The following is a 23,792-nucleotide window of genomic DNA, read 5'->3' on the forward strand; positions in this document are numbered from 1 at the left end:
CCCTGGTTATTTTTAAAATTCAAATACATACTAGTAAAGTATGTATAGGTATCATTCAGCTAAGAAAGGGACAGAATTATAAATATACACACATTTGCTTATTTTTTTTAATGTAAGGATGTAGAGAAACTTTTTTAACTGATCTATGAGGAATGAAGAAAATGGGGTAGGAGAGGGATAAGAACTAGACATCTGAAAACACCTTGTTGTGTAGATCTGATTTTGTGATGGTATAAATATTTTACATACAAAAGAATTTAAAAAGCAATTACTAGGGACGCCTGCATGCTCAGTCGGTTAAGCGTCTGCCTTCAACTCAGGTCATGATCCCAGGGTTGTGGGATCGAGTCCCGCATCGGGCTCCTAGCTCAGTGGGGAGCCTGCTTCTCCCTCTCCCACTCCCCCGCTTGTGCTCTCTCTCTCTCTCTGACAAATAAATAAATAAATCTTTTTTTTAAAAAAAAGCAATCACTAAAAATCAAAAGCAAAGTAAAACAAATCTAACTATATACTAATAATGTGGAATAACCACACAGAGAAAAATTTAAATTTTCAAAAAAATTTTAAAATATAGTAATTTAACTGTAGCTCTTAATGGTATGTACTCTAAGAACAACCACAACAAAAATCTAATATTGCTTCAGTAAAAAATAGTGACAGCTCCACTAACGTAAACCAGGGCTCTTGGAGCAGTGGCTGATTCCAAGTCTGGGGGCAGGAAATGAGTTTTAAACTGGGCCTGCAGCACCTTGACATACCAGAAAGCTACTGAAGACTACTGAGGATATGTCAAAAGGACTCAGGAGACAACCTAAAATGGCTTCAACTGGATAAAGATGGAATCACTAAAAATAATAACTGCAGCGGACTGGAGCACTTCAAATACTTGAATTCATGAAATCATGAAGACTTTTTTTTTTTTATCACTTTTAAACGGTGCAACTGTGTTTGAAGAGTGGTAGAGAATTAAGCATTTATCAGGGCAATAGGAGAGTTTATGAAAACTTAGTTTCTCTTTAAGGAAATATTCCATATAATAAAGAAGAAATGATAGAACTAGAATAGCACCATATTGCAATCCTTAATATATCAAAGATCTAGCAGAGGAAGGAGGGAGGGTGGGAGGGAGAACAAACCAGACATCATACGCCTCTTGAAAGACAAATACACACCGCCATCTATGAAAGAGTCTTGGCTGGGGGTGGGGGATCAAACCTGAATCTGATTTTAGAAAATGAAGACTGAGAAACTATTACAATACACCTCGAAGATGAACTAAGCAAAATACAGACCGTGAGAAACAATAAAGGGCAAAAAACACCCAGTTCTTCAACAAATGAAGGGCCAGGGAAAAAGAGAGTAAGAGAAGAGGGGCAAGGGAGGAAGGCAGAGGGTTTGGGAGAAACTATGGGTTTCAACTGCAAGATGTAGAGCTTATTCTACTTGATTTTCACAGACATACAGTGGGAGAGGGGAAGAGAAAGAAGGATGAGCAGGGAAAGGAAAAGAAGACAAATTGGTAATTCTTAATATTTTCTGGATATTTAATGATATAAAGTTACTGCTTATTTTCTGCTGGTAAAATGATATTATGGTTATGTTTTAACAAAGAGAATCTTTATGTTTTACAGACAACAATGAATTATTTGCGGATTGAATCCTGTATCTAGAATATACTTCAAAAATAATTCTGTAAGTAGAGAGTGGGGGGAAAGTAAAAAAGGATGTAGATGAAATACAACTGGCCATGAGTTGATCAATGTCTAAGCTGCGCATAAGGACAGGAAATTCATTATATTAATCTTTCTACTTTTAATGTTTGAAATGCTTTATTTAAAAAACTGTTTAAACATATACAATAATTGGGACACCTGGGTAGCTCAGTCGGTTAAGTGTCTGCCTTCGGCTCAGGTCATGATCTCAGGGTCCTGGGATGGAGCCCCAGAGTCAGGGTCCTTGCTCAGCAGGGAGTCTGCTTCTCCCTCTGCCTGCCACTCCCCCTGCTTGTGCTCATGCACTCTCACTCTCACTCTCTGACAAATAAATAAATAAAATCTTTAAAAAAAAAGGCAAGCAAGAGACAGGCTAAGTAAGTAATGAGTTTCAATATCCTACTTTGTGTGTGGTTATGCACACATTTTATATAAGAACTACTGTTCTTCAAAATAATTATTTTGGGGGTTTCACATGATTCTGTAACAATCAAGTAGCTATATACTGGGTCTTAATTATACAAAGATATATCAGTTTCTGCCCTCAATATGCTCACAAACTAAATAAGTAAAATACACATGTAATGATAACATAAAAATGTGATGTGTCACAATAAAAAGATTTACATTTTGTAAATCTTATAAGCCTCCAGAGCTTATAAAGTATTCAAACTCCTTTGAAATTGTCTTCCATAGGCAATTTTGCAGTTAAGAAAATCAATCTCTTTTCTTTACAGTTACCCACTTTTTTCCATCAAAATGGTACTACCCAAAACTGATTATAAACTTTATGTACTAAAGTTCTGGTAATTTCCAAAAGTAAAAACTCCAAGTGAACAAAGATTCACAAATGCTAAGACTACTGAAGAGTATGCCACAGAGAAAGTACTCTTTGACTGAAAAGTAGGACAGAGAATATCATTTGCTTACTGAACTTAAGCCCAATGCTCAAGGCTATTTGCATTTTTATGTCTAAATATATTTAAAGATTCCATTTATAAATGGCAACAAAGTAAGCTGTGAGGGATAAATGCACTATTTAAGAATTTCCAAAAAAACTACATGTAATCAAAGACATTCCTTTCAGCAAATGGTGCTAGAAAAAAACAAACATCCACATGCAAAAAAAAAAAAAAAGTGAATCTAAGACAACAGATCTTACAATTATCATAAAAATTAACTCAAAATAAATCACAGACCTGAAAGTAAAAGACAAAACTATAATAATACTCCATAAGATAACAAAGAAGAAAAACTACATGACCTTGAGTAGAGTGATGCCTTTTTAGCTACACCACCACTACGGAGTAAGAGAAGGAGGGCGAGAGAGGGACGTATGATACCAACTATAAAACATTCTAGAACAAGCCAAACTATAGAGACAATAGAAAGATCAGTGGTTGGTGGGGAGTGGGAAGGGACAAGATGGGGAGATGAATAGGTTAGAGTACAGAGAATTTTTAAAAGACTGAAAATACCCAGCGTGGTATTATGATGGATATAGGTTATTATACTTCTGCTCAAACCCACCAAATATACAACACCACAAGGTAAACTGTGGACTTTGGGGGATTATCATGCGTCAATATACATTCAGCCTTGACAACAAAAATCTACCATTCCTGTGAGTGATATAGAAGGGAGACTATGCATATATGGGAGTAGAAGGTAAATGGGAAATCTTTGTGCCTTCCTCTAAATATTGTTGTAAATTGAAAACTGTTCCCCAAAAAGTCTTTATTTTTTTTAAAGATTTTATTTATTCATGAGAGAGAGAGAGAGAGAGAGAGAGAGAGAGAGCAGAGGGAGAAGCAGTCTCCCAAGGAGCAGGGAGCCCGATGCAGGACTCGATCCCAGGACCCCGGGATCATGACCTGAGCTGAAGGCAGACGCTTAACCATCTGAGCCACTCACGCGCCCTCCCCAAAAAGTCTTTAAAAAAACTACATATAAATAATCACAAGTACAAAAAGATTTTACAAAGGAAGAAAATAACAAATTGGCACCAGTCACGAATTATAATAAACTAACAGTCAACCTTATCAATGCCCAAAAGAAATGCTAAAAGTCAAAACAGCTCAAAATTCATTCACCTTTTAATAAACTGTAAAAAAAAAAAAAATTTATGATATTAAAATTAACTGTTTAGATTCATTTCATGGATTTCATAATCTCTCACCTTAGTAGGGGAAACTAGGGATCAACAACTCTGATACAGAAAACCCTAAGAGAAACTACAAACATATATAACGTAGGTATCACGTAGTTATGGAAAATTATTAGATGATCAAAATTTTAGTTGATATAATACATTAGCACATATTTCAACTAATTCCACTTAGACTCCCCTCTCCACCCAAAGAAAATCACACTTCCTTTATTCAGGGGACCTAGTATATAAATACCTCTCATAATCTAATCTGATATCACAAACCTATCAAAAGCCAATGAAGGGGCGCCTGCATGGCTCAGTCGGTTAAGTGGCTGCCTTCGGCTCAGATTATGATCCCGGGGTCCTAGGATGGAGCCCCGCACCAGGCTCCCTGCTCAGCAGAGGGCCTGCTTCTCCCTCTCCCTCTGCCTGCCTCTCTGCCTACTTGTGCTCTCTCTCTGTCAAATAAATAAATAAAATCTTAAAAAAAAAAGCCAATGAAATCAAGAATTAATCATCAAATTCTAACATCTTGTGGCACTTTTTTTAAATATAATTTTTAATTGTAAGATCTAATTTTTAAACAAATGCAATTTATTTACAAGGGAAAGCTGTTGCTAAAACATGCACAATCAAAACTACGAAACTTCCACTTGTAAGAATCTTTACTCCTCCCTCCCACGAAGAACAAACAGAAAAGCCAAAGGTCAGTTCCAACAAATCTCCCTGATTTTCCCATGGAATGAGTAGGAGACTTCCTATAAAAAAATTCTTTACTTTGACTCAACAAAAATAAATAAATCAAGATAATAAAGTAAGCCCTAACAAATTACATTCTTAGTTTAGTAAATCAGGTGTGCTGAACTTCAAACTGACAGAAACATTATTTATGTGGGTTGCATTCTTGGGGCAAAAAAACAGAGTACAGTAGGGGATGGTGAGAGAGAAAGGGACAGAAACAAACAGTGAGAGAGAGGAGAGGGAGGGTGTTTTAATTCTGTACTTAAATATGCAGGATAAAATAGTAAGAAAAATATCTTCCCTAACTGATCATGGTGCTCAGAATCAAGACCTCAGCAAATAAGGAGCTGAAAGTAACAAGAATTCACTGTCAGGATACTTGATGCAGACTGGATAAATCTCAGCCCATTTGACTTCAAGACCCAATTATTACTCAACCTCCCAAACCAAGGGATTAAGCCTGTCTCTTTTGCCACTATAGTCTTCTGTGGCTTCCAGTCAAGTTTCCTTTCTTACCCTCGTACTCAAGAGAACAAAACTTATCTCAAATATCTCAGTAGGTGATGCTGGTTGATCTTCTTTACAAAGAATTTAAGTTTTGAGAAAGGGATCAAAACCTGGTGTGTTTTATTTGGCCAACATAGTATTTTTTTTTAATTCTGAATAAACATTTAAAACATCACATACAAATCAGGATTTCTGGCTTTTCTTAAAAAATGAAAAATTTGGGGGCGACTGGGTGGCTCAGTTGGTTAAGCATCTGCCTTTGTCTCAGGTCATGATCCTGGGGTCCTGGGATCCAGGGAGCCTGCTTCTCCCTCTCCCTCTGCTGCTCCCCCTGCTTGTGCTCCCTCTCTCTCTCTGTGTGTCAAATAAATAAATAAGTAAAATCTTTTTAAAAAAATGAAAAATCTGGAATCAGTAGAATCATATCCCTGCAAGGCAACAATGAGATAAAAGTGAGTGGCAACAAGCCCCATGAAAATGAGCCGAGAACAGGAGTTCAGTATTGCCACAGTACCAACAACTGCAGAAAAGTCCATCTGATTCTAAGTCCAAGATATAATTTATCATCATAACTTCACAGCTGTTTTAAAGATGCAAAATACTGGTCTACAACTATGTCATTATCAAAAGTGGGAAAACAAAAGACAAACCAAGAGTATTATGTTTTAAAAATGACAGATAGCCTATTACTTAGTTGAAGCAAAGGTATAAATACATATGCCTACTTCATGAAGGAATCTAAATTCACATACCTGAGTTAGGCCTTTCCTTTTCCCTAGTTTAGTCTGACAACAAACACTTAAAGAAGAATAAACTGATAGCCTCAAGAAGAATCCAATGGATGAAAAAGGGAAGGAAGAAAACAAGGAAATCATAAATAGGGACTGCAATGAGGAAATCTCAAATCTGTGAAAGTGGTTAAGAATAAAAGGAAATAAAAGAGATCAAGTAAAATTAATACTGCTTTGCAAGTAAGCCCTTGATCATCTTTAAGGGGAAAAAAAAAAAAAAAGCCTGCAATTCCCAGGATACTGTTTTCACTTTTGTAGAGTCTTCTACATATGTAATACCTGAATAATCTTGTTTTCTAATCTACCACTTTTCACTGCCTCATATGTACTCTGACTTTCAAAACTGTGCCTCCAGCCCAAATATGCCTCTTGAGTGTCTAAAACTTACACCGAACTGCATATGTAACACTTCTGCCTAAATTTCTCATGGGTACCTCAAATTCATCATGTCCAAAAATAAACTCATTACATACCCTAAATATCTCCTATATTCCCTTCCTTCAAAGGAGCATCAGTGCCTATCCAATTACTGAAAAGATAAATCGCAAAGTTATCTTGGACTGTCCCCTCTTGGAATTGTCACATCCAACTAATTATATTTTATATCCTAAATATCTCTTGGGGCGCTCCCCTCTTCACCACTAAAGCCTTAGACAAGACCTTTATTATAGCCTGCAAGACTACAATTCCTGCCTCCCCTCTATTCTATCCTCCTGCCAAAATGACCTTTAGAAAAGATTCTGAAATACCTAGTTATTCCATGAGCACAACTTGTTCTCCTGTGTCTATCCTCTAATATGGATTACCTTTCCTGTTTAGCAAGAATCTCTATCAAGTTCCCTTCAAGAACTAGCTCAAACTTACATATTCCATCAAATAAGTCCTCCCTCCTAAGCACATCTCTCTCAGCAGATAGAATGTTCAGTCCTTGCATTCTCTGCCTCCATAGCACTCTTTAAAATTCTACAGAGTTATTTATGTATATCTGTCTTTTCTAGCCTGGAAGCTTCCTTCATTCATTGATCAAACATTTACTGAGAGGGTACCTGGGTGGCTCAGTCGGTTAAGTGTCTGCCTTGGGCTTAGGTCATGATCCCAGGGTCCTGTGTCAGGCTCCCTGCTCAGTGAGAGAGTCTGCTTCTCCCCTTCCCTCTGCCCCTTACTCCCACTTGTGCTTTCTCCCTCTCTCTTGCTCACTCTCTCTCAAATAAAATCTTAAAAAAAAAAAAAAAAAACCACTTACTGAGGTCTATCATATGTCCACCGTAACCAGGCTCTGTGATTTAAAAGATAAGCATTATTCTTGGCCTCAAGAAGCTCACAGTCTTGTGGAAAAGAATCACATATATATATATAAATATAAAATAGCATGCATCAGCTATTACAAGGCACTAAGAAGGAGCATGTGATCTGACCCAGCACGAAGGTAAGAAAGGACAGCAAATCAGAGGAAGTATCCAGAAAAGGTGATACCTAAGACCAGTCTCAGAGGGTAACAGGACATAGCCAAATAAAGAACAGGGAAACTGCTAAAGAGAAGACAACAGGAGTAGGCACTGAAGCAAGAAAACACTTCCATGGGGAAGCCAATGAAGGTTGTTTTTAAAAAGTAGATTGTGAGATGCATATGGGATATACAAGTTTAAACCATTCTGTCAACTACCTGCACAAATTGCAACAGGAAAACCTGGAGGCAGAAAAACCTAAGAAGGGCAATTATGTCATATTACCTAAAAGCCAGAAATAGGGCAAAGGTAGTAGGCATGCACAAAAGTCTATAAACTGGAGAAGTATCTATATGACTCAACCAATAGATGTTGTGATTAACTGCATGGAGCATGAGAAAAAGTCATCATCATAGGTTTTTAAGCTTGAGTAGTAACTGACTGAACAGATAGTCACCCCAAACAACATACGTGAGAACAGGGTTGGGGAACAAACAGTGTGTTTATTGTTTTGTTTTGTGGATGAAGGACTCAAGTTCACTAAGGGGCATGTCAAGGGTAATATACAAGATCTCAAGTGAAGGTAGCCAGCAAGCAACTGGATATAGTAATATAAGTTATTTTCAAGAGAATACTCTGGCTAGAGATAGAATTTGAAGTTACAAACAGTAATCTTACAAATTGGAATGAAGCAGGTCAAGATCAGCAAGTCAAGAATGAAATAAGAAATATTTTAAGGGGCAGAAAAAGAAAAACAAAGCCCATAATGACGACTGAGAAGGCATGCTTAGAAAGGTATAAAAAGAATCAGGAATGGGTGGAGTCCCAGAAGCTATGAGAACAGTATCTCCCCAAGAAAGAAGTAATCAGCAGTATCCAAAAGCTAGAGAATAGTTCAGTAACATAAAAACTAGTAAATATCCAGGGGACTTGACAACTTGACAACTAGAAGGTAACTGATGATTTTACTGAGAGCAGGATCAACAGATTAGTAACATAGAACCCCACTGCAGTAGGTTTAGGAACGAACGGGAAGAGATTTGTAGGCATGCTGGACTCTAGGGAAATACCTAGGAAAAAGAGTTCAGGTGAGACAGATGGGACTCAAAGGTACAAAGAGAGCTGAACCTCTAATTAATTGCAAGAGGGACAGCTGTTTCCAAAATTTAAAGTTTCTTTTAGGACAGGGAATGTACCAGGTTCAGCTTCATCTCCCCACAGCTAGCAAGATTCCCAGAATGTAATACAATTCAAAGAGTCTGTGATATGCATGAATACATGAATGAATTCAGGAGGAGACCCCTTTTGTTATACAATAAACAATCCGACAAAAAAAAAAGGGGGCGGAGAGCTAAAAAGAAATATCCCCTAGAAGCATGTATCTAGAAGTGATAACTTGAGAGTTAATGACTTCAGAGATTCATTTACAATTAACGAACTTAGCAATGCACAAATGTATAGGATATGATATCCCATGCTAAGATCTGTTCAGTCTTTGTCATCCAAATGTAAGATCTATTTAGGAGTTTATAAAACAAACCAGTTTTTGTTTGAAATACAAAACCAGTAACTGTTAAATCTGTAAAAGGCAGGTTTCATCTGCCTGTCCCATCCTGTTATTCACAAGCCCCAAGAATCACACTACCCTCCCTACTCCCCTCCCCCCAGCCAAATCACCCTGGTCTAGACCAGGTACGTGTACACCTAACACAAAGGAAGCCAACTTACTGTCTAACAGACAATGTACACCTTGTGAAACCTGGCTCTATCAATGATCTGAGCTAGGCGCTCTCTCTCAGTAACTTGAAAATGTACAAATTGTAGCCAGCCAATGATGGGCAATGAACCTGAAAAAGAATACGTAGATTTTGGGGCTGGGGTGGCCATTTTAAGGGACATATAGGCCAATAAGTAAGCAAGGAAGCCAACTGAGAGAAAAACTGAAAATGAAGCAAATACATTCTGAAAAGCTGAGATGAGAGACTTTGTAGTTACCTATAAGAGAGAAAGAGAAAGCGGGAGGGAGTGAGAAGGAAAGGGGGGTGGAGAGAAGGAGAGAGGGAGGGAGAGGAAGAGAGGGAAACAGAGAGTTGAGACCTTAGCTTTTTAGTTCCCATAGGACCAGCTGCATTCCATTTTATTTCCCTGAATTCTCCTTTTTATATGAGGTAATGGAGGTATATTTCTGTTCCTTACAATCAAGATTCCCAACTGGAAAGTCCTAAATAAGATTAGATAAATGCCAGGAACACAGAGCCATTTTTGTTTTTTCTAAGTCATTAAATAGGCACTACACACTTTAACACAGAAGTAGTTAGGAATTCTGGCTTCTAATCATAGCTCTGCTCTAAGACATCATGCAAATCTGGGCAATCAAAATGCTCTCAACTTTTGTTTACTCACTTTGAAAAGACAGAATTGGATTATAGACCTCCTATACTTAAATGGCTTAAAAATTAACTTGCAATGATCATGTGAGGGGTGTGTACATGTGTACACATACAACAAATTCAAAGATATATATACTCTTAAAGCAACCCTTTGGAAGTTTCTTATGAATTTTTCTAACTACATGAAAGATGTAAACTTGGGAGTATAAAATGGCTTTCTCCTAAGACCCCAGAAATCCTTAAAGTAGCACCCAAAGCAAATGTAGTAACTATGTCAAATTATGAAACTTCCTTTCTAGACAAGCAAGGTACTCACCTGATACACTGCCTTCCTTCTTGAACTTTGCTCAAAAATGCCTGCCTACCATACATTAAATGATCTTCTGAGGGATTCCTTAAGAATAGAGCACCATGTTCTGAATCACATAAATGACCCCCACCATGTAGGACCACAGACAGCTATAAGGGTGGATTTCTATAGCTGATTTAATGTTCTGTAACATGGCCTGGCAGTAAAGCCCTATCAAATAACACAGACAGCCTAGAGAAAATGGTGACTCTCATCTGACCAATAAGATCTTCTCTTAAGACTGTCAGTTGGTGCTAAGAGGGATAAAAGCAGTAACACAGTAACAGAAGTCAACTGTAATAGCAAAGCACTAGCACAGGGATTAACAAACGTCTAATTCTAAAGAGGGTCACAAGGTAACCAGGTAGCTAACCAGGCAGGGCAGCCATGTCTGTTCTATTGTGAAGCATGGCTATCTAATAAAGCTCTTATTTCAGTGATTCCATCATGTATCTTTATAATAAAATTCTTGTCATCTAAGGTAATTCCATGCTTTGCATGTTAAAAAAAAAAAAAAAGGCCTAACATACCTAATACTTTTCATAAAGCTAAATAAATGCATTCTGTGTACCTGTTAGATCTCTAGCTTCTAAAACTAAAGCAAAAATAATAATAATAATAATAATGACCTTCAGATTCTTTCCTCAAGGCCTATAAATATAGGTTTATACTCTTATTTGGAGTAAGAAATTTTCTCTGTTAACAGGAAAACTCAATTTAAGTCTTCTTCCAGAGTTGACATTAGCTTTTTTTTTTCTTTCTTGGAAAAGAGATAATTTAGTGAGGGCCATTTTATGACAATTAAAATGAAATAAAAAATGAAATACTGAAAAAAATTGGCAGACTTCAATAATGACAGAGGGTCATTATTTAGTCCAACTAAATCAAAATCAGCCTTACCTCAAAAACTTAAGAGATTTGAGGACTATTTAACCCATCTTAAGCATTTACTTAAAATCTTCTAAAAAATCCATCTACCAAGTGTAGTACAAAGCACTGTTTTAATAAAGACATTAAAGTGATGGGATGGTCGCAAAATTTTTGAGATAAAAAAACTGCCAAGGCTTGCCAATTAATCCCCAAAACACAAGTGGAAGACACAGAAATTTGACCTGTACTTCAGGCCATTAAAACCTATAAATAACTTCTTGAAAGTACCCAAGACAATTTGTGTTGTTACTTCTTCTTTCTGATTATTTCCATGTTATTTTGATAAATAAATGATAGTAAATAAACTGACATTTACTTAGACTTCTAAAATCATTCTCAAAGGTTCTAAGAACATAAATATTGTAAAGGAAAAGAAATGAATAAGTAAAATTGCAACTCAGTTTGATTGAAAAGAACAAACCAAAATAAAATTCAATAAACCAATAAACTGGGGAAAAAAAGATAAACATGGTTGAAAATCTGCTTACGCCCTATCAAGTGAGAGCTCATATCTTTAAAAAAACAAAACAAAACTCATCTTTGGCTCATTTTCTTTTCAAGCCACCATGATCTTACCATAGTGGAATAGAAGGGAAGCAAACAACAAATAAACAAAACTGGGGGATATGTAAAATGATAAGCCCTGACATGAAACAGTTACCATATGATCAGAAATTTCACCTCTAGGTATATACCCCAAAGGACTGAAAACTCAAAATACATGCACATATACGTTCACAGGACCACTATTCATAATAGCTAAAAGATGGAAGTGGCCCAAATGTCCATCAACAAATGGATGGATAAACAAATTATGGTATCTACATACAAAAGAGTATTATTCGGCCATAAAAAAGGAATGACGTAGGGGCGCCTGGGTGGCTCAGTCGTTAAGCATCTGCCTTCAGCTCAGCTCATGATCCCAGGGTCCCAGGATTGAGCCCCACATCGGGCTCCCTGCTCAGGGGGAAGCCTGCTTCTTCCTCTCACACTCCCCCTGCTTGTGTTCCCTCTCTCGCTGTGTCTCTCTCTGTCAAATAAATAAATAAAATCTTAAAAAAAAAAAAAAAAGGAATGAGGTACTGATACATGCTACAACATGGATACACTGTGCTAAATGAAAGAAGCCAGACACACAAGGTCAAATATTGTATGATTCCATTTATATGAAATATCCAGAATAGATAAATCCATAGAGACAGAATGCAGAGTGACAGATGCCAACCTCTGGGAGGTGAGGGAATAGGGAGAAATGGGGAGCAACTATAATGAATACAGTCTTTTTGGGGCGATGAAAATGTTTTGGAGCTAGACAGAGGTGGTGGTTGCACAAGACTGTGATTGTACTAAATGCCAATGAATTGTTCACTTTAAAATGGTTAACTCTGTTATGTCAATTTCAAGTTCACCTCAATTTTTTAAAAATTAAAAAAAAAAAAAAAACTGGGTCAGTTGTTAGAAGACACAATTTCTAGACCCGGGTTCTAGGCCAGCTACTTATAGCTGACCTCTCTGAGCCTCAATTTCTTCATCTGTAAACAGGTTGGAAACAGATGATATCCAAGGTTCCTCTCATTTAACTGGTGCTCTATTTCTGCAGCTCTGAATTTTTAAAGAATTGTATCATAAAGGAATTTACCTGAAAAACAAAGCATGAAGTACTGGTTAATGTTCTCAACAACAGTTGTGCAGGAAAGTCATTAGAAAGTTTAACAAAATTGCTTCTCATAATGACTTTAAATAGAAGTGGACATAAACATTAAAAGTCAATTCAATGAAGGCAATTCTGCAAAGAGTAAACCTAATGTGTTCCAAGATTATAGTTTTCTAGCAGTCAAACTATATTCCAAGGGCAGAAATTAGAGAATCTAACCACAATTATAAACAAATAAAAAATAGATGAAAGACAATCTAGAAGAGAGGTTAGACTAAATTAACTCCAAATTTAACTCTAAATTAAAGAGTATCAATTCTTTTGGGCTTTGGGACCATACAGCCTGAGATCGCTTTGTGTTGGTTGTCTAGCTTTCTGATTTAGAGTTAATCCACATACACCTATAAATCAAATAAACCATAAAAATTAAAGAGACTAATGTTCTCAACCCTACTTTTTATAAGGTGGAGAAAACAACAAAGACAAATAAGCAAGCCAAAGGTTTCCTCAGGAAGCAGCTTTGGATATACTCCAACATAACAAATGTTGACTTGAGTTACCAGAATTTCCCACCAAACAGTAGAGTAGAAATCATTTTGGCCTAGAAATTTCAAGCCAAAAGATGTCAGCTGTCACAGCCAAAGAAAAATCTTAACATTCCTATGAATCATCTGAATCTGTATTGTTAAAACTCAACTACGAGAGGGGCGCTTGGGTGGCTCAGTCATTAAGCATCTGCCTTCTGCTCAGGTCATGATCCCAGGGTCCTGGGATCGAGCCCCGCATCGGGCTCCCTGTTCAGCAGGAAGCCTGCTTCTCCCTCTCCCACTCCCCCTGCTTGTGTTCCCTCTCTTGCTGTGTCTCTCTCTGTCAAATAAATAAATGTTTACAAAAAAAAAACCTAAACTGTGAGATAAAACCACAGATGACTGAGACAACTGACTTGCTGTGTAGTTTTTAAATAAATATCAACTGACTTTTGGAAAAATGGATACCATTCATATCCACCTTACTATCAGGAAAGCCAATGAACGCAATCCAAAAAGAAAAGGACGGGCACCTGGGTGGCTCAGATGGTTAAGCGTCTGCCTTCGGCTCAGGTCATGACCCCAAAGTCCTGGGATCGAGTACCGCATCGGGCTCCCTGCTCCTTGGGAGCCTGCTTCTCCCTCTGCCTCTCTCTCTCTCTCATGAATAAATAAATAAAATCTTTAAAAAAAAAAAAAGGAGAAGGAGCACTATTTAGCATAACTGTGCCTCAATTTTCACCTTGCTAAGTACATTTGAAAACAATGAATACAAAAGATATAAAAATGCATGTCATATCCCAGCTGTTACAAGCATCCTTTTGATGTACCCTAAATCCCCATGACCTGTAATAGGCTTCATCTACTTGGTGTCATAGCCTCAAAAAATTATTTTAGTTTCATAATTTAAGCACATATGAAATAAGGTCACTGTATGCAAAATCATCTAATTAAACAAAGCATAAAAGCTTTAATCATGACATATATTTTGCTTAGTAAAAGCACATGGATTTTAATTACTAGTTAACATGATACACTATAATTATGTAAAAAGTCTTGTTTTCCACTTAGCATACAATTTTCTTATCTCTACATCAAGCTGTTATTAAATTTACTACATAACTACTTACCTTATTTTGACCAAAAATATACTGAAAAAATTTTTTAATGTTTTGAATCAACTCTTCATTCAAAACTAATTTCATAGTATATATGCATAACTAGGGTAGCTCTTTCAGACTGCAAGTATTATACTTTGAAAAGCTTTAATTTTAAAAGAAGAATTTGCTGCACTCTGTGACAGGGAGGTCTGATGATCACATTTTCCAAGTTTAACAGTGCAAGAAAATCAAGTTACATGTCAAATTAATAAAATGAGCTGCAATTAACCTATTTATTCTTGCAACAAATTTGAATCAGTTTAACAATTATAAATTTCTAGGTCCATTATAACTTAGCTAACCGAAGCTGAGTGGTTTCTTTGTGAAATTCACTTGAACTTTGATTCTCTACACTTAAAATTCAAACGTATAAATAAGGGAAATTTGCCAATTTCTAAGCCTACTCCCATTCTTGCACACTGGGAAAAAATAAAACCCATCAAGAGCTGTACACAAATCTGAAACTGAACAATTACAATCATTCTGAAAAGCATCAAGAGTAAAAGAAAGAGTAAAGGCTTTGTCGGTGCCAAACGCACATAAGCAGCAGAGTGAGTGTGCAGAACTATGCTATGCAGAATGGACCAAGCCTTGACACTCCAAAGCTGCCACCTGCCAGTGTCAGAACAAACAAACCAGGCCTCTAACCGCTCCCCAGGGAACCTGTGGAACAACAGCCCAGAACTCTGGGTCTCTCCATATATCTTGCTCCATCAGTCCAAACCCCATAACGCCGTAACAAAGAGAAAGGGTACAAGGCTAGTGTTTCCTATGATGTTCAACCCATCAAGGTCAAAACTGACTCCTGAGAACCATTTACCCAATTACCAACTGTCACCCACTATGGAATGAATGTATTTTCCACACCAATTCTGAACCCACTATGCCCTGTTATGTTTGGTAACTACCAAGATAAGTGTATTCAGTTATCAGTACTCTCTTGTACACTAACCACTGTACTGTTCTTGCTTTTTCCTCCATTATCCAACTTCCCACTGCTTCCCTCCCACCCAAAGCTTTCCTCTAGGTTTACTCTGTTCCATGGTTAAAAAAACAAACAAACAAACAACACACACACCCACATCCTCAAAAACTTCACTGTTTGCTTTAAATAAAAGCCGCTTCTCTCAAAGGCTGCTTAGTTTTTCATTTATCACTTACTCTGACTTTTTAATGCAGGGTCATGGTCCCAATCATAACTCCCAGTCAGGTTCCTGTAAGAACCTCTGTCCCTGTGCAATTCCTGCACCTTGGAATTACCTGGGGGGATTTTAAAGTCCCATCGCCCAGGTTACACCACATACAAATTAAATCAGAATAGCTGGGGATGAGAGCTAGCTATTAGGATTTCCGAGGTGCAGCAAAATTAAGGTAAGAGCGTTAGTAGTTTGTTAAGTTCCCCAAGTTATTTCAACAGAATCACAGGGAGGAACTACTAATCTCCAAGGCACTCCTGTTCATTCAAAACTCCTGATACATGGCACTCAACATTCTTCTCTATCCCAAGTACTACATAACCTTGAATCATTTAATATACATATGGGATAATCCATCCATCACTCTATTTTTAACATCATTAATATTTCACCTTTGCCAACTTCCAGTGCAATTCCACTTTAGCCACTGTAAGACCACACTCTAGACTTCATCATCACCTTGTCTTCTCTGAATGGGAAATGTGAAAATTAATTATCTTATTCTCTGACTACCATCTTCCAGCTCTAAATTAGTTATACCAACAGTATCTATTTTTGTCATTCGGAGTTGCAGACACTTGATTCTTCTACTTTCTCCTTATTTAGCCCACTTCTGTATCCACTTCCCTATCTAGACCGGACTCCAGAGTTCACCATTTCAACCACTCTCTTGCCAATATCCTCACTTATCACATTATGTTGAAATTGCTTGTTTATTTTCTGATATATGCCATATACTATAAGTCTCATGAGGACACAAACTGTGTATGTTTTGTTCATTGATGTATTCTTGGTGCCAAGTATAACACTTGGCACATGCAGTACGCTCTCAGTAGTATACATTGAACACACAGTATCCTGATCAATCATCAAATCAATGTTATATAAATCAGGATTTTTTTTTCCCCATAATAATCTTCAACAGTTTATCTTCCTTTCTGATCATCAACTGGCATCTTAACACTTAGGTTCCACTTATCCTTGGTTTCTGTGTCAAATCAGTTCATTGAGTAACTGCTATCTATAGGGTAGGGGGAAGATAACAGTATAAAGTATACTAACAAACAAGAATCATTGGAAAAATTAGATAAACAGTTCAGAAACTTATCAAAGAAAAGGTAATTCACATCACTACCTTAACTTTATTTTTACAAATTTAAGAAAATTCTCTTATGTGTTTAAACATAGACAAAGATATGGAAGTAAATATGGTTTTGAAAATGGAAAAAGCAAACAATACTTTTACTAAATATGCTTCTGCACTGGTTTACTTTTCAAAAATCATGTTATAGTGCAAATAATACTTCGTTATTTTTAGAATGCACATACTACTTTTCCTACAAAAGACACACCATATCCTTAATTGAATTTATTAGCAATTAACAATTCACTTGAAATATTTAAATGAATACACTATTACTAACATTTATTTCTAGCAAGCTATGATCATAAAGGCTGTCATAACATTTGTACTCCTCTAAGCAAAAAATATGAAACATCTTTGAGATGCAAGGCATAATAGTTGGTCAAATTATGGTAATAATGAGGAAATAGCTTAATACACACGTCCTTTAAAACAGATTTGCATGTGGAAAATCTTTAAAAAAAATACTATTTGTATATTGCCAAGGTGTAATTATTTAAGTAGTTAATAAGAATTTTAAAACGTTTAGTAGGAAGTATGACATTAGGAAGATGGAGGTGATGAAGGCAGACACTGCTGCAAGTGACTGTGAAAAGGCAGCTGGACCATAAACAGAGATGATCCTCAAGAGTAACATTCTTGGACGTAGAGTGATGCTGAAACAAGCCAGCCTAATAAAGGATCTCCAAAGTTAAGACCTAGAGACTCAAAATGTGCTAGGAGAAAAAAATAATGGGATAAGCACTGCAATTATCACGAGATAATGCAGCCAGGAATTTAGCAAAGGGGAGTAAGCAAATTACGGGGGCAAAGAGGGCATGGTTGGAAATACACGGTGTCTCTGCTTTGGGAGGATTCCTCCTCCTATTGGGGTGTGACTAACCATGAACACTCAACAGGGCAACTGAAAACAGGAACACTGCAGAATTTCAAGTCACTGTAGTTAGCTTCCCCACTAGAGCATAGTGGTTGTTAATTATCCAACACTGCACAATGTAAAGATTTTATTTATTTATTTGACAGAGAGAGATGCAGCGAGAGAGGGAACACAGCAGGGAGAGTGGGAGAGGGAGAAGCAGGCTCCCCACCGAGCAGGGAGCCGGATGCTTGATCCCAGGACCCTGGGATCATGACCGGAGGCGAAGGCAGACACTTAAGGACTGAGCCACCCAGGCGCCCCTCAACATTGCACAATGTAAACCCAACTCTTCATCACCCTCAAATTTCAGTGAAGTCTTCTATAAACACATACACACCATCTCCGTGATACTAAATTCACAAAAAATTTTTTAAAAATTCAAGTTGGAGAAAACTGCAACAACTTAATTTCAGCTCTACTATTATCTACTTGGTCTCAATTATGCAATACTAGTAATACTATCTCTTGAAGATAACTACAAAAAATACATTGCAAAATGTAAATACCTTTTGACACCAAAAGCACAATCAACTAAAGAAAAGTAGATAAATTGGCCTATATCAAAATCAGAAAATTTTGCACTCAAATGATACCATTAAGAAAATGAAAAGCCAACACACAGGAGAAAATACTTGTAAATTAAATATCTGATAACGAACCTCTACATATACAAAGAACTGTTAAAGCTGAATAAGAAAAAGACAACCCAATTTTTAAATGAGCATGAGATTCGAATACACGTTTTCTCCAGTGAAGATAAATGGTCATGAAAAGCACACGAAAAGAAAAGATGTTCAACACCATTAAACATAAGGGAAACGCAAATTAAAACCACTATGAGATACCACTTCTCACCCACCAGACAGCTCTCTCAAAAAGAGAGATAACAAATAATATCAAGGATGTGGAAACTAGAAACTTCCTACATTGCTGGTGGGAATGTCAAATGGTGTAGGTGCTTTAGAAAACGGTTCACAGTTCCTCAAAAGATTAAACACAGTTACCATATGATCCAGCAATTCCATTCCTACTACACATCCCAAGAGAAATGAAATGTTATGTCCATACAAAAACTTGTACACAAGTGTTCATACCAGCATTATTCAGAATAGCACAAAAATGGAAATAACCCCATGTCTACCAACAGGTGAAAGGATACACAAAATGTGGTATACCTATACAGTGGAATATCATTAGGCAATACAAGAAATTTGAAGTACTGATATATACTACAACATGTATGAACCCTGAAAACGTGCTACATGAAAGAAACCAGTCACAAAAGCTACAAATTCTGATTCCATTCATATAAAATGTTCAAAATAGGCAAAGCCATAGCGAGGTATTTGTGATAGCCCAGGGCTCAAAGAAGGAAGATTTGGGAATGATGGCTAAAGGGTGAGGGTTTTTCTATTTGGGAGTAATGACTTCTACAACTTATTGCAGCAATGGAGTATACGTATAATTCTCTGTAGTAAAAGTCAATGAATGAGTGAACTGTATAGTATGTGAATAATATCTCAATAAAACCAGTTTTTAAATTACCACTTGCTAGCTAAACAACAAAAAAGAGTAAATAAATAAGCAAAGCAGGCTAGACACACAAAAATGGAACAGAATCAATTCAAGATAAAAACAATTCTAAGGAATAAGTATCTAAAAAATTACAGTGAAGAAGGAGTACTACCTTTAATGTAGTGGCTCTCAGCCAGGGACAACTTTGCTCCCCAGGAAACATTTAACAACACATGAAGCCATTTTTGGTTATCAAAATGTGATGGTGAGGGGGGGTAAAGGAGAAGGTACTATCACAGAGGCCAAGGATGTTGTTGTGTGCATCCTAATGCACAGGACAACCACTCACAACAATGAGGAGGGAAAAGAGGATGAGAAAGAGGAAAAAGAGAAGAAGAAGAAAGAAAGATGAAGAGATTACCTATTCTGGATTAAATATATTAACAATGATATTGCTGGAACAGATTCTGGTTCAAACTAGGGAAATTTTAATATAGTGAATATTCAATGATAAAAGGAAATTATTGGTAATTTTATTAGGTGTGACAATAATGCTGTAGTTGTACTTTTTTAAATCCTCATTTAATACAATCCCTATTAAAATACAACATTTTTCACAGAACTAGAACAAGCAATTCTAAAATTTGTATGGAACCACAAAAGACCCTAAATAGCCAAAGCAATCTTCAAAAAGAAAAGCTGGAGGCATCACAATTCCGGATTTCAAGTTATATTACAAAGCTGCAGTAATCAAAACAGTATGGTACTGGCACAAAAACAGACATATAGATCAACAGAACAGAAAACCCAGATATAAACCCACAACTATATGGTCAATTAATCTTCAACAAAGCAAGAAAGAACATCCAATGGGAAAAAAAAACACATCTCTTCAACAAATGGTGTTGGGAAAACTGCACAGCAACATGTAAAAGAAAGAAACTGGACCACTCCTACACCATACACAGAAATAAAATGGATGAAAGACCTAAATGTGAGACAGGAAACTATCAAAATCCTAGAAGAAAATACAGGCACTAACCTCTTTGACATCGGCCATGGCAATTTTTTTCTAGTTATGTCTCCTCAGGCATGGGAAACAAAAGCAAAAATAAACTACTGGGACTACATCAAAATAAAAAGCTTCTGCACAGAGAAGGAAACAATCAACAAACTAAAATGCAACCCATGGGACAGGAGAAGATATCTGCAAAGGACATATCTGATAAAAGGTTAGTATGCAAAATATATAAAGAATTTACACAACTCTGGGACACCTGGGTGGCTCAGTCTCAGTCAACTGATCCTCTGCCTTAGGCCTCAGGTCATGATCCTGGAGTTCCTGGAGTTCCTGGACGGAGCCCAGAGGCAGGCTCCCTGCTCAGCAGGGAGTCTGCTTCTCCCTCTCCCTCTATTCCTCCCCCCACTCATGCTTTCTCTCTCACTCACTCTCTCTCAAATAAATAAAATCTTTAAAAAAAAAGATGTACACAACTCAACACCCAAAAAACCAATAATCCAATTGAAAAATGGGCAGAAAACATGTACAGACATTTCACCAAAGACATCCAGATGGCCAACAGACACATAAAAAGATGTTCATCATCACTTACCATCAGGGAAATGCAAATCAAAACCACAATGAGATATCACCTCACACCTGTCAGGATGGCTAAAATCAACAACACAAGAAACAACACGTGTTGGCGAGGATGTACAGAAAAAGGAATCCTAGTGCACTGCTGGTGGGAATGCAAATTGGTGCAGCCACTCTGGAAAACAGTATGGAGGTTCCTCAAAAAGTTAAAAATAGAACCTCCCTATAACCCAGCAATCACACTACTGGGTATTTACCCAAAGAATTCAAAAACACTAATTTAAAGGGATATGTGCACGCCTACATTTATCATAGCATTATTTACAATAGCCAAGATATGAAAGCAACCCAAGTGTCCATCGACTGATTAATGGATAAAAATGTGGTATGTGTGCATATATAATATACGGAATATTATCCAGCCATGAAATCTTGCCATTTGCAATGACATGGATGGAGCTAGAGAGTATTATGCTAAGCGAAGTAAGTCAGAGAAAGACAAATACCCTATGATTTCACTCACGTGTGTAATTTAAGAAACAAGCAAAGGGGAAAGAGGAGGGTTGAAATCAAGAGAGAGAGACTCACAATTATAGAGAACTGATGGTTTCAAAGGGGAGGTGAGTGGGGAGGTGGGTTAAACAGGTGATGGAGCTTAAGGAGTACACTTGTCATTATGAGCACCAGGTAATTTTGGAATTGCTAAATCACCATATTGTACATCTGAAACTGATATAACACTGTATGCCAACTGTATTGGAATTAAAATAAAAACTTTTTTTTAAAAAGATTTTGTTTATTTGACAGAGACACAGCGAGAGAGGGAACACAAGCAGGGGGAGTGGGAGAGGGAGAAGCAGGCTTCCTGCAGAGCAGGGAGTCCCGATGCAGGGCTTGATCCCAGTGGGATCATAACCTGAGCCGAAGGCAGACGCTAATGACTGAGCCACCCGGGCGCCCCTTAAAATAAAAACTTAAAAAGCCAAAAAAAATCCATACTCTTGGGAGATTATGAGAGTATTCTGAGGAAAAGTGACATAATATCTGCAATTTACTTTAAAATGATTCGGCTACAACAAAAATAACACACAGAGTCAGAAATAAAGCAAATATGACAAAATGTTAACAATACAGGTACTTGGTACATGAGTGCTAAAAGCATTATTTTTCAAGGTTTCTGTATGTTTGAAAAATTGCACTTTAAAAAATTGATTCAAATTATATATTTTATATATACTTTATATATATTTTATATATTTCTAAAAATACTTTATTTTAAAAATGTTCTTTCTGAATAATGGAGAGTGTCTTAATTCATTACATTTCTTGAAACGATGGAAATGTTTTATTGGGGAAGAGGGCATTATTCCACTATATTCCTCAAGACCAGAAAGAAAACATAAAAAAAAAAAATTAAAATCCTGAAGGTCCAGGTTTCTCAGTAATTTTCTTCCTATTCCATAAATACCTTACTATAACACTAAACTAAAATAAAATGTATTGTTCTAATATAATACAGTATTGCACTTGGCTTTTCTAACCCAACAATTGGTCTACTGTCTACCTACCTTTTTTGGGCCACATTAACGATTCTCAAACATCAAGTCCATTCTCTGGGGCAGCTGGGTGGCTCAGTCGGTCGAGCCTCCGACTCCTGATTTCAGCTCAGGTCATGATCTCAGGGTCCAGAGATCAAGCCCTACCCTGCTCAGCCCGGATCCTACTGGAGATACTCTCTCTCCCTCTGCCCCTCCCCTGGCTCTCCCACATGTGCATGCATGCTCTCTAAATAAATAAATGAATATATAAATAAAACCTTTTTTAAAAAAATCAAGGCCATTCTCTATCATTACCTCATACTGAAAAATAAGCTTAGTTACATGGCAATTCATATTCAGTGCCTTTGACAAAAATGAATTATAAAGAATGAATTTAACTAATACACCTGAAGATTTCCAAGTACAAAAGTGTTCCTCTACTAAAATCCACAAAACTTTTAGCACAGCAGTTCACAGGCACAAAAGCAAGACAAACCAGGCCATATTCCTAAATGGCCCCTCTTCTCTCTCATTCACACATGACTAGAACAATACACGAATGCAAGTTTCAATATTCAAACTCAACTTTTGCTTTCCCCCATCAGACATCATCCAAGGGTAAATCAAAACAACACAAGCCTATAACAGTTGAGAGACCTAGATCTTTAATGCAAAGCCTAGCCATGAACTCTCACCAATCTTCTACTGTTTCTTCTTATGAAACGGAGCATCCTCTAACACAACAGTCAGAGCCACCATTTACTACGTGCTTCGTATTGGCTAGGACCTTTGCTAACCACTTTATATATATTTAATTCTCACAACAACTCTGACATAAGTTATATTACTAACTCTATTCTACAGATGAGGAAACAGCTAACTCATAGAACTGGGCCATGAACTGAGCTTGGTTTAAAATTCAAGCATGGGGGCGTCTGGGTGGCTCAGTCGGTTAAGCGTCTGCCTTCGGCTCAGGTCATGATCCCAGGGTCCCGGGATCGAGCCCCGCATCGGGCTCCCTGCTTGGCGGAGAGCCTGCTTCTCCCTCTCCCTCTGCCTGCCACTCTGCTTGTGCTGTCTCTCTCTCTGTCGAATAAATAAATAAAATCTTTAAAAAAAAAAAAAAAAAGGGCGCCTGAGTGGCTCAGATGGTTAAGCGTCTGCCTTCGGCTCAGGTCATGATCCCAGGGTCCTGGGATCGAGTCCCACATCGGGCTCCCTGCTCCTTGGGAGCCTGCTTCTCCCTCTGCTTCTCTCTCTCTCTCTCTCTCTGTCTCTCATGAATAAATAAATAAAATCTTAAAAAAAAAAAAAAAATAAAATAAAATTCAAGCATGTTTTGAACCATTATTTTACAGACTCTCAAGTAGACTTTTTAAAAAGGAAGCGGGGAGGGGATGGGCAAGATTCTACACACAATATCTGAAAAATCAAATAAAAGTGATTTATTGAGATTCAAAAGTTCAATTTATCAGAAAAACCTGAAGTAACTAAACTGACACTAACATCTTAAATCCCTTGTAGT

At 37.1% G+C, this 23,792-nt stretch overlaps 1 protein-coding gene across 4 annotated transcripts in view; it reads right to left on the reverse strand.

The window, feature by feature from the left end:
- Window positions 1–23,792, reverse strand: part of SNX13 (sorting nexin 13) — a 133,164-nt gene that overhangs the window by 94,810 nt on the left and 14,562 nt on the right. Inside the window, exon 2 of one of the 4 annotated variants that reach the window (XM_027573211.1) lies at window positions 12,526–12,656. The exons of the other annotated variants lie outside the window; for them this stretch is intronic. Within the exon in view, the coding sequence (XP_027429012.1) occupies window positions 12,526–12,549 (24 nt within the window). The 5' untranslated portion in view covers window positions 12,550–12,656. The remainder of the gene's footprint in view (window positions 1–12,525; window positions 12,657–23,792) is intronic. 4 annotated transcript variants of the gene reach the window in all.

Source organism: Zalophus californianus, chromosome 12 (genome assembly GCF_009762305.2).
Source record: "Zalophus californianus isolate mZalCal1 chromosome 12, mZalCal1.pri.v2, whole genome shotgun sequence".
Lineage (NCBI taxonomy): Eukaryota > Metazoa > Chordata > Mammalia > Carnivora > Otariidae > Zalophus > Zalophus californianus.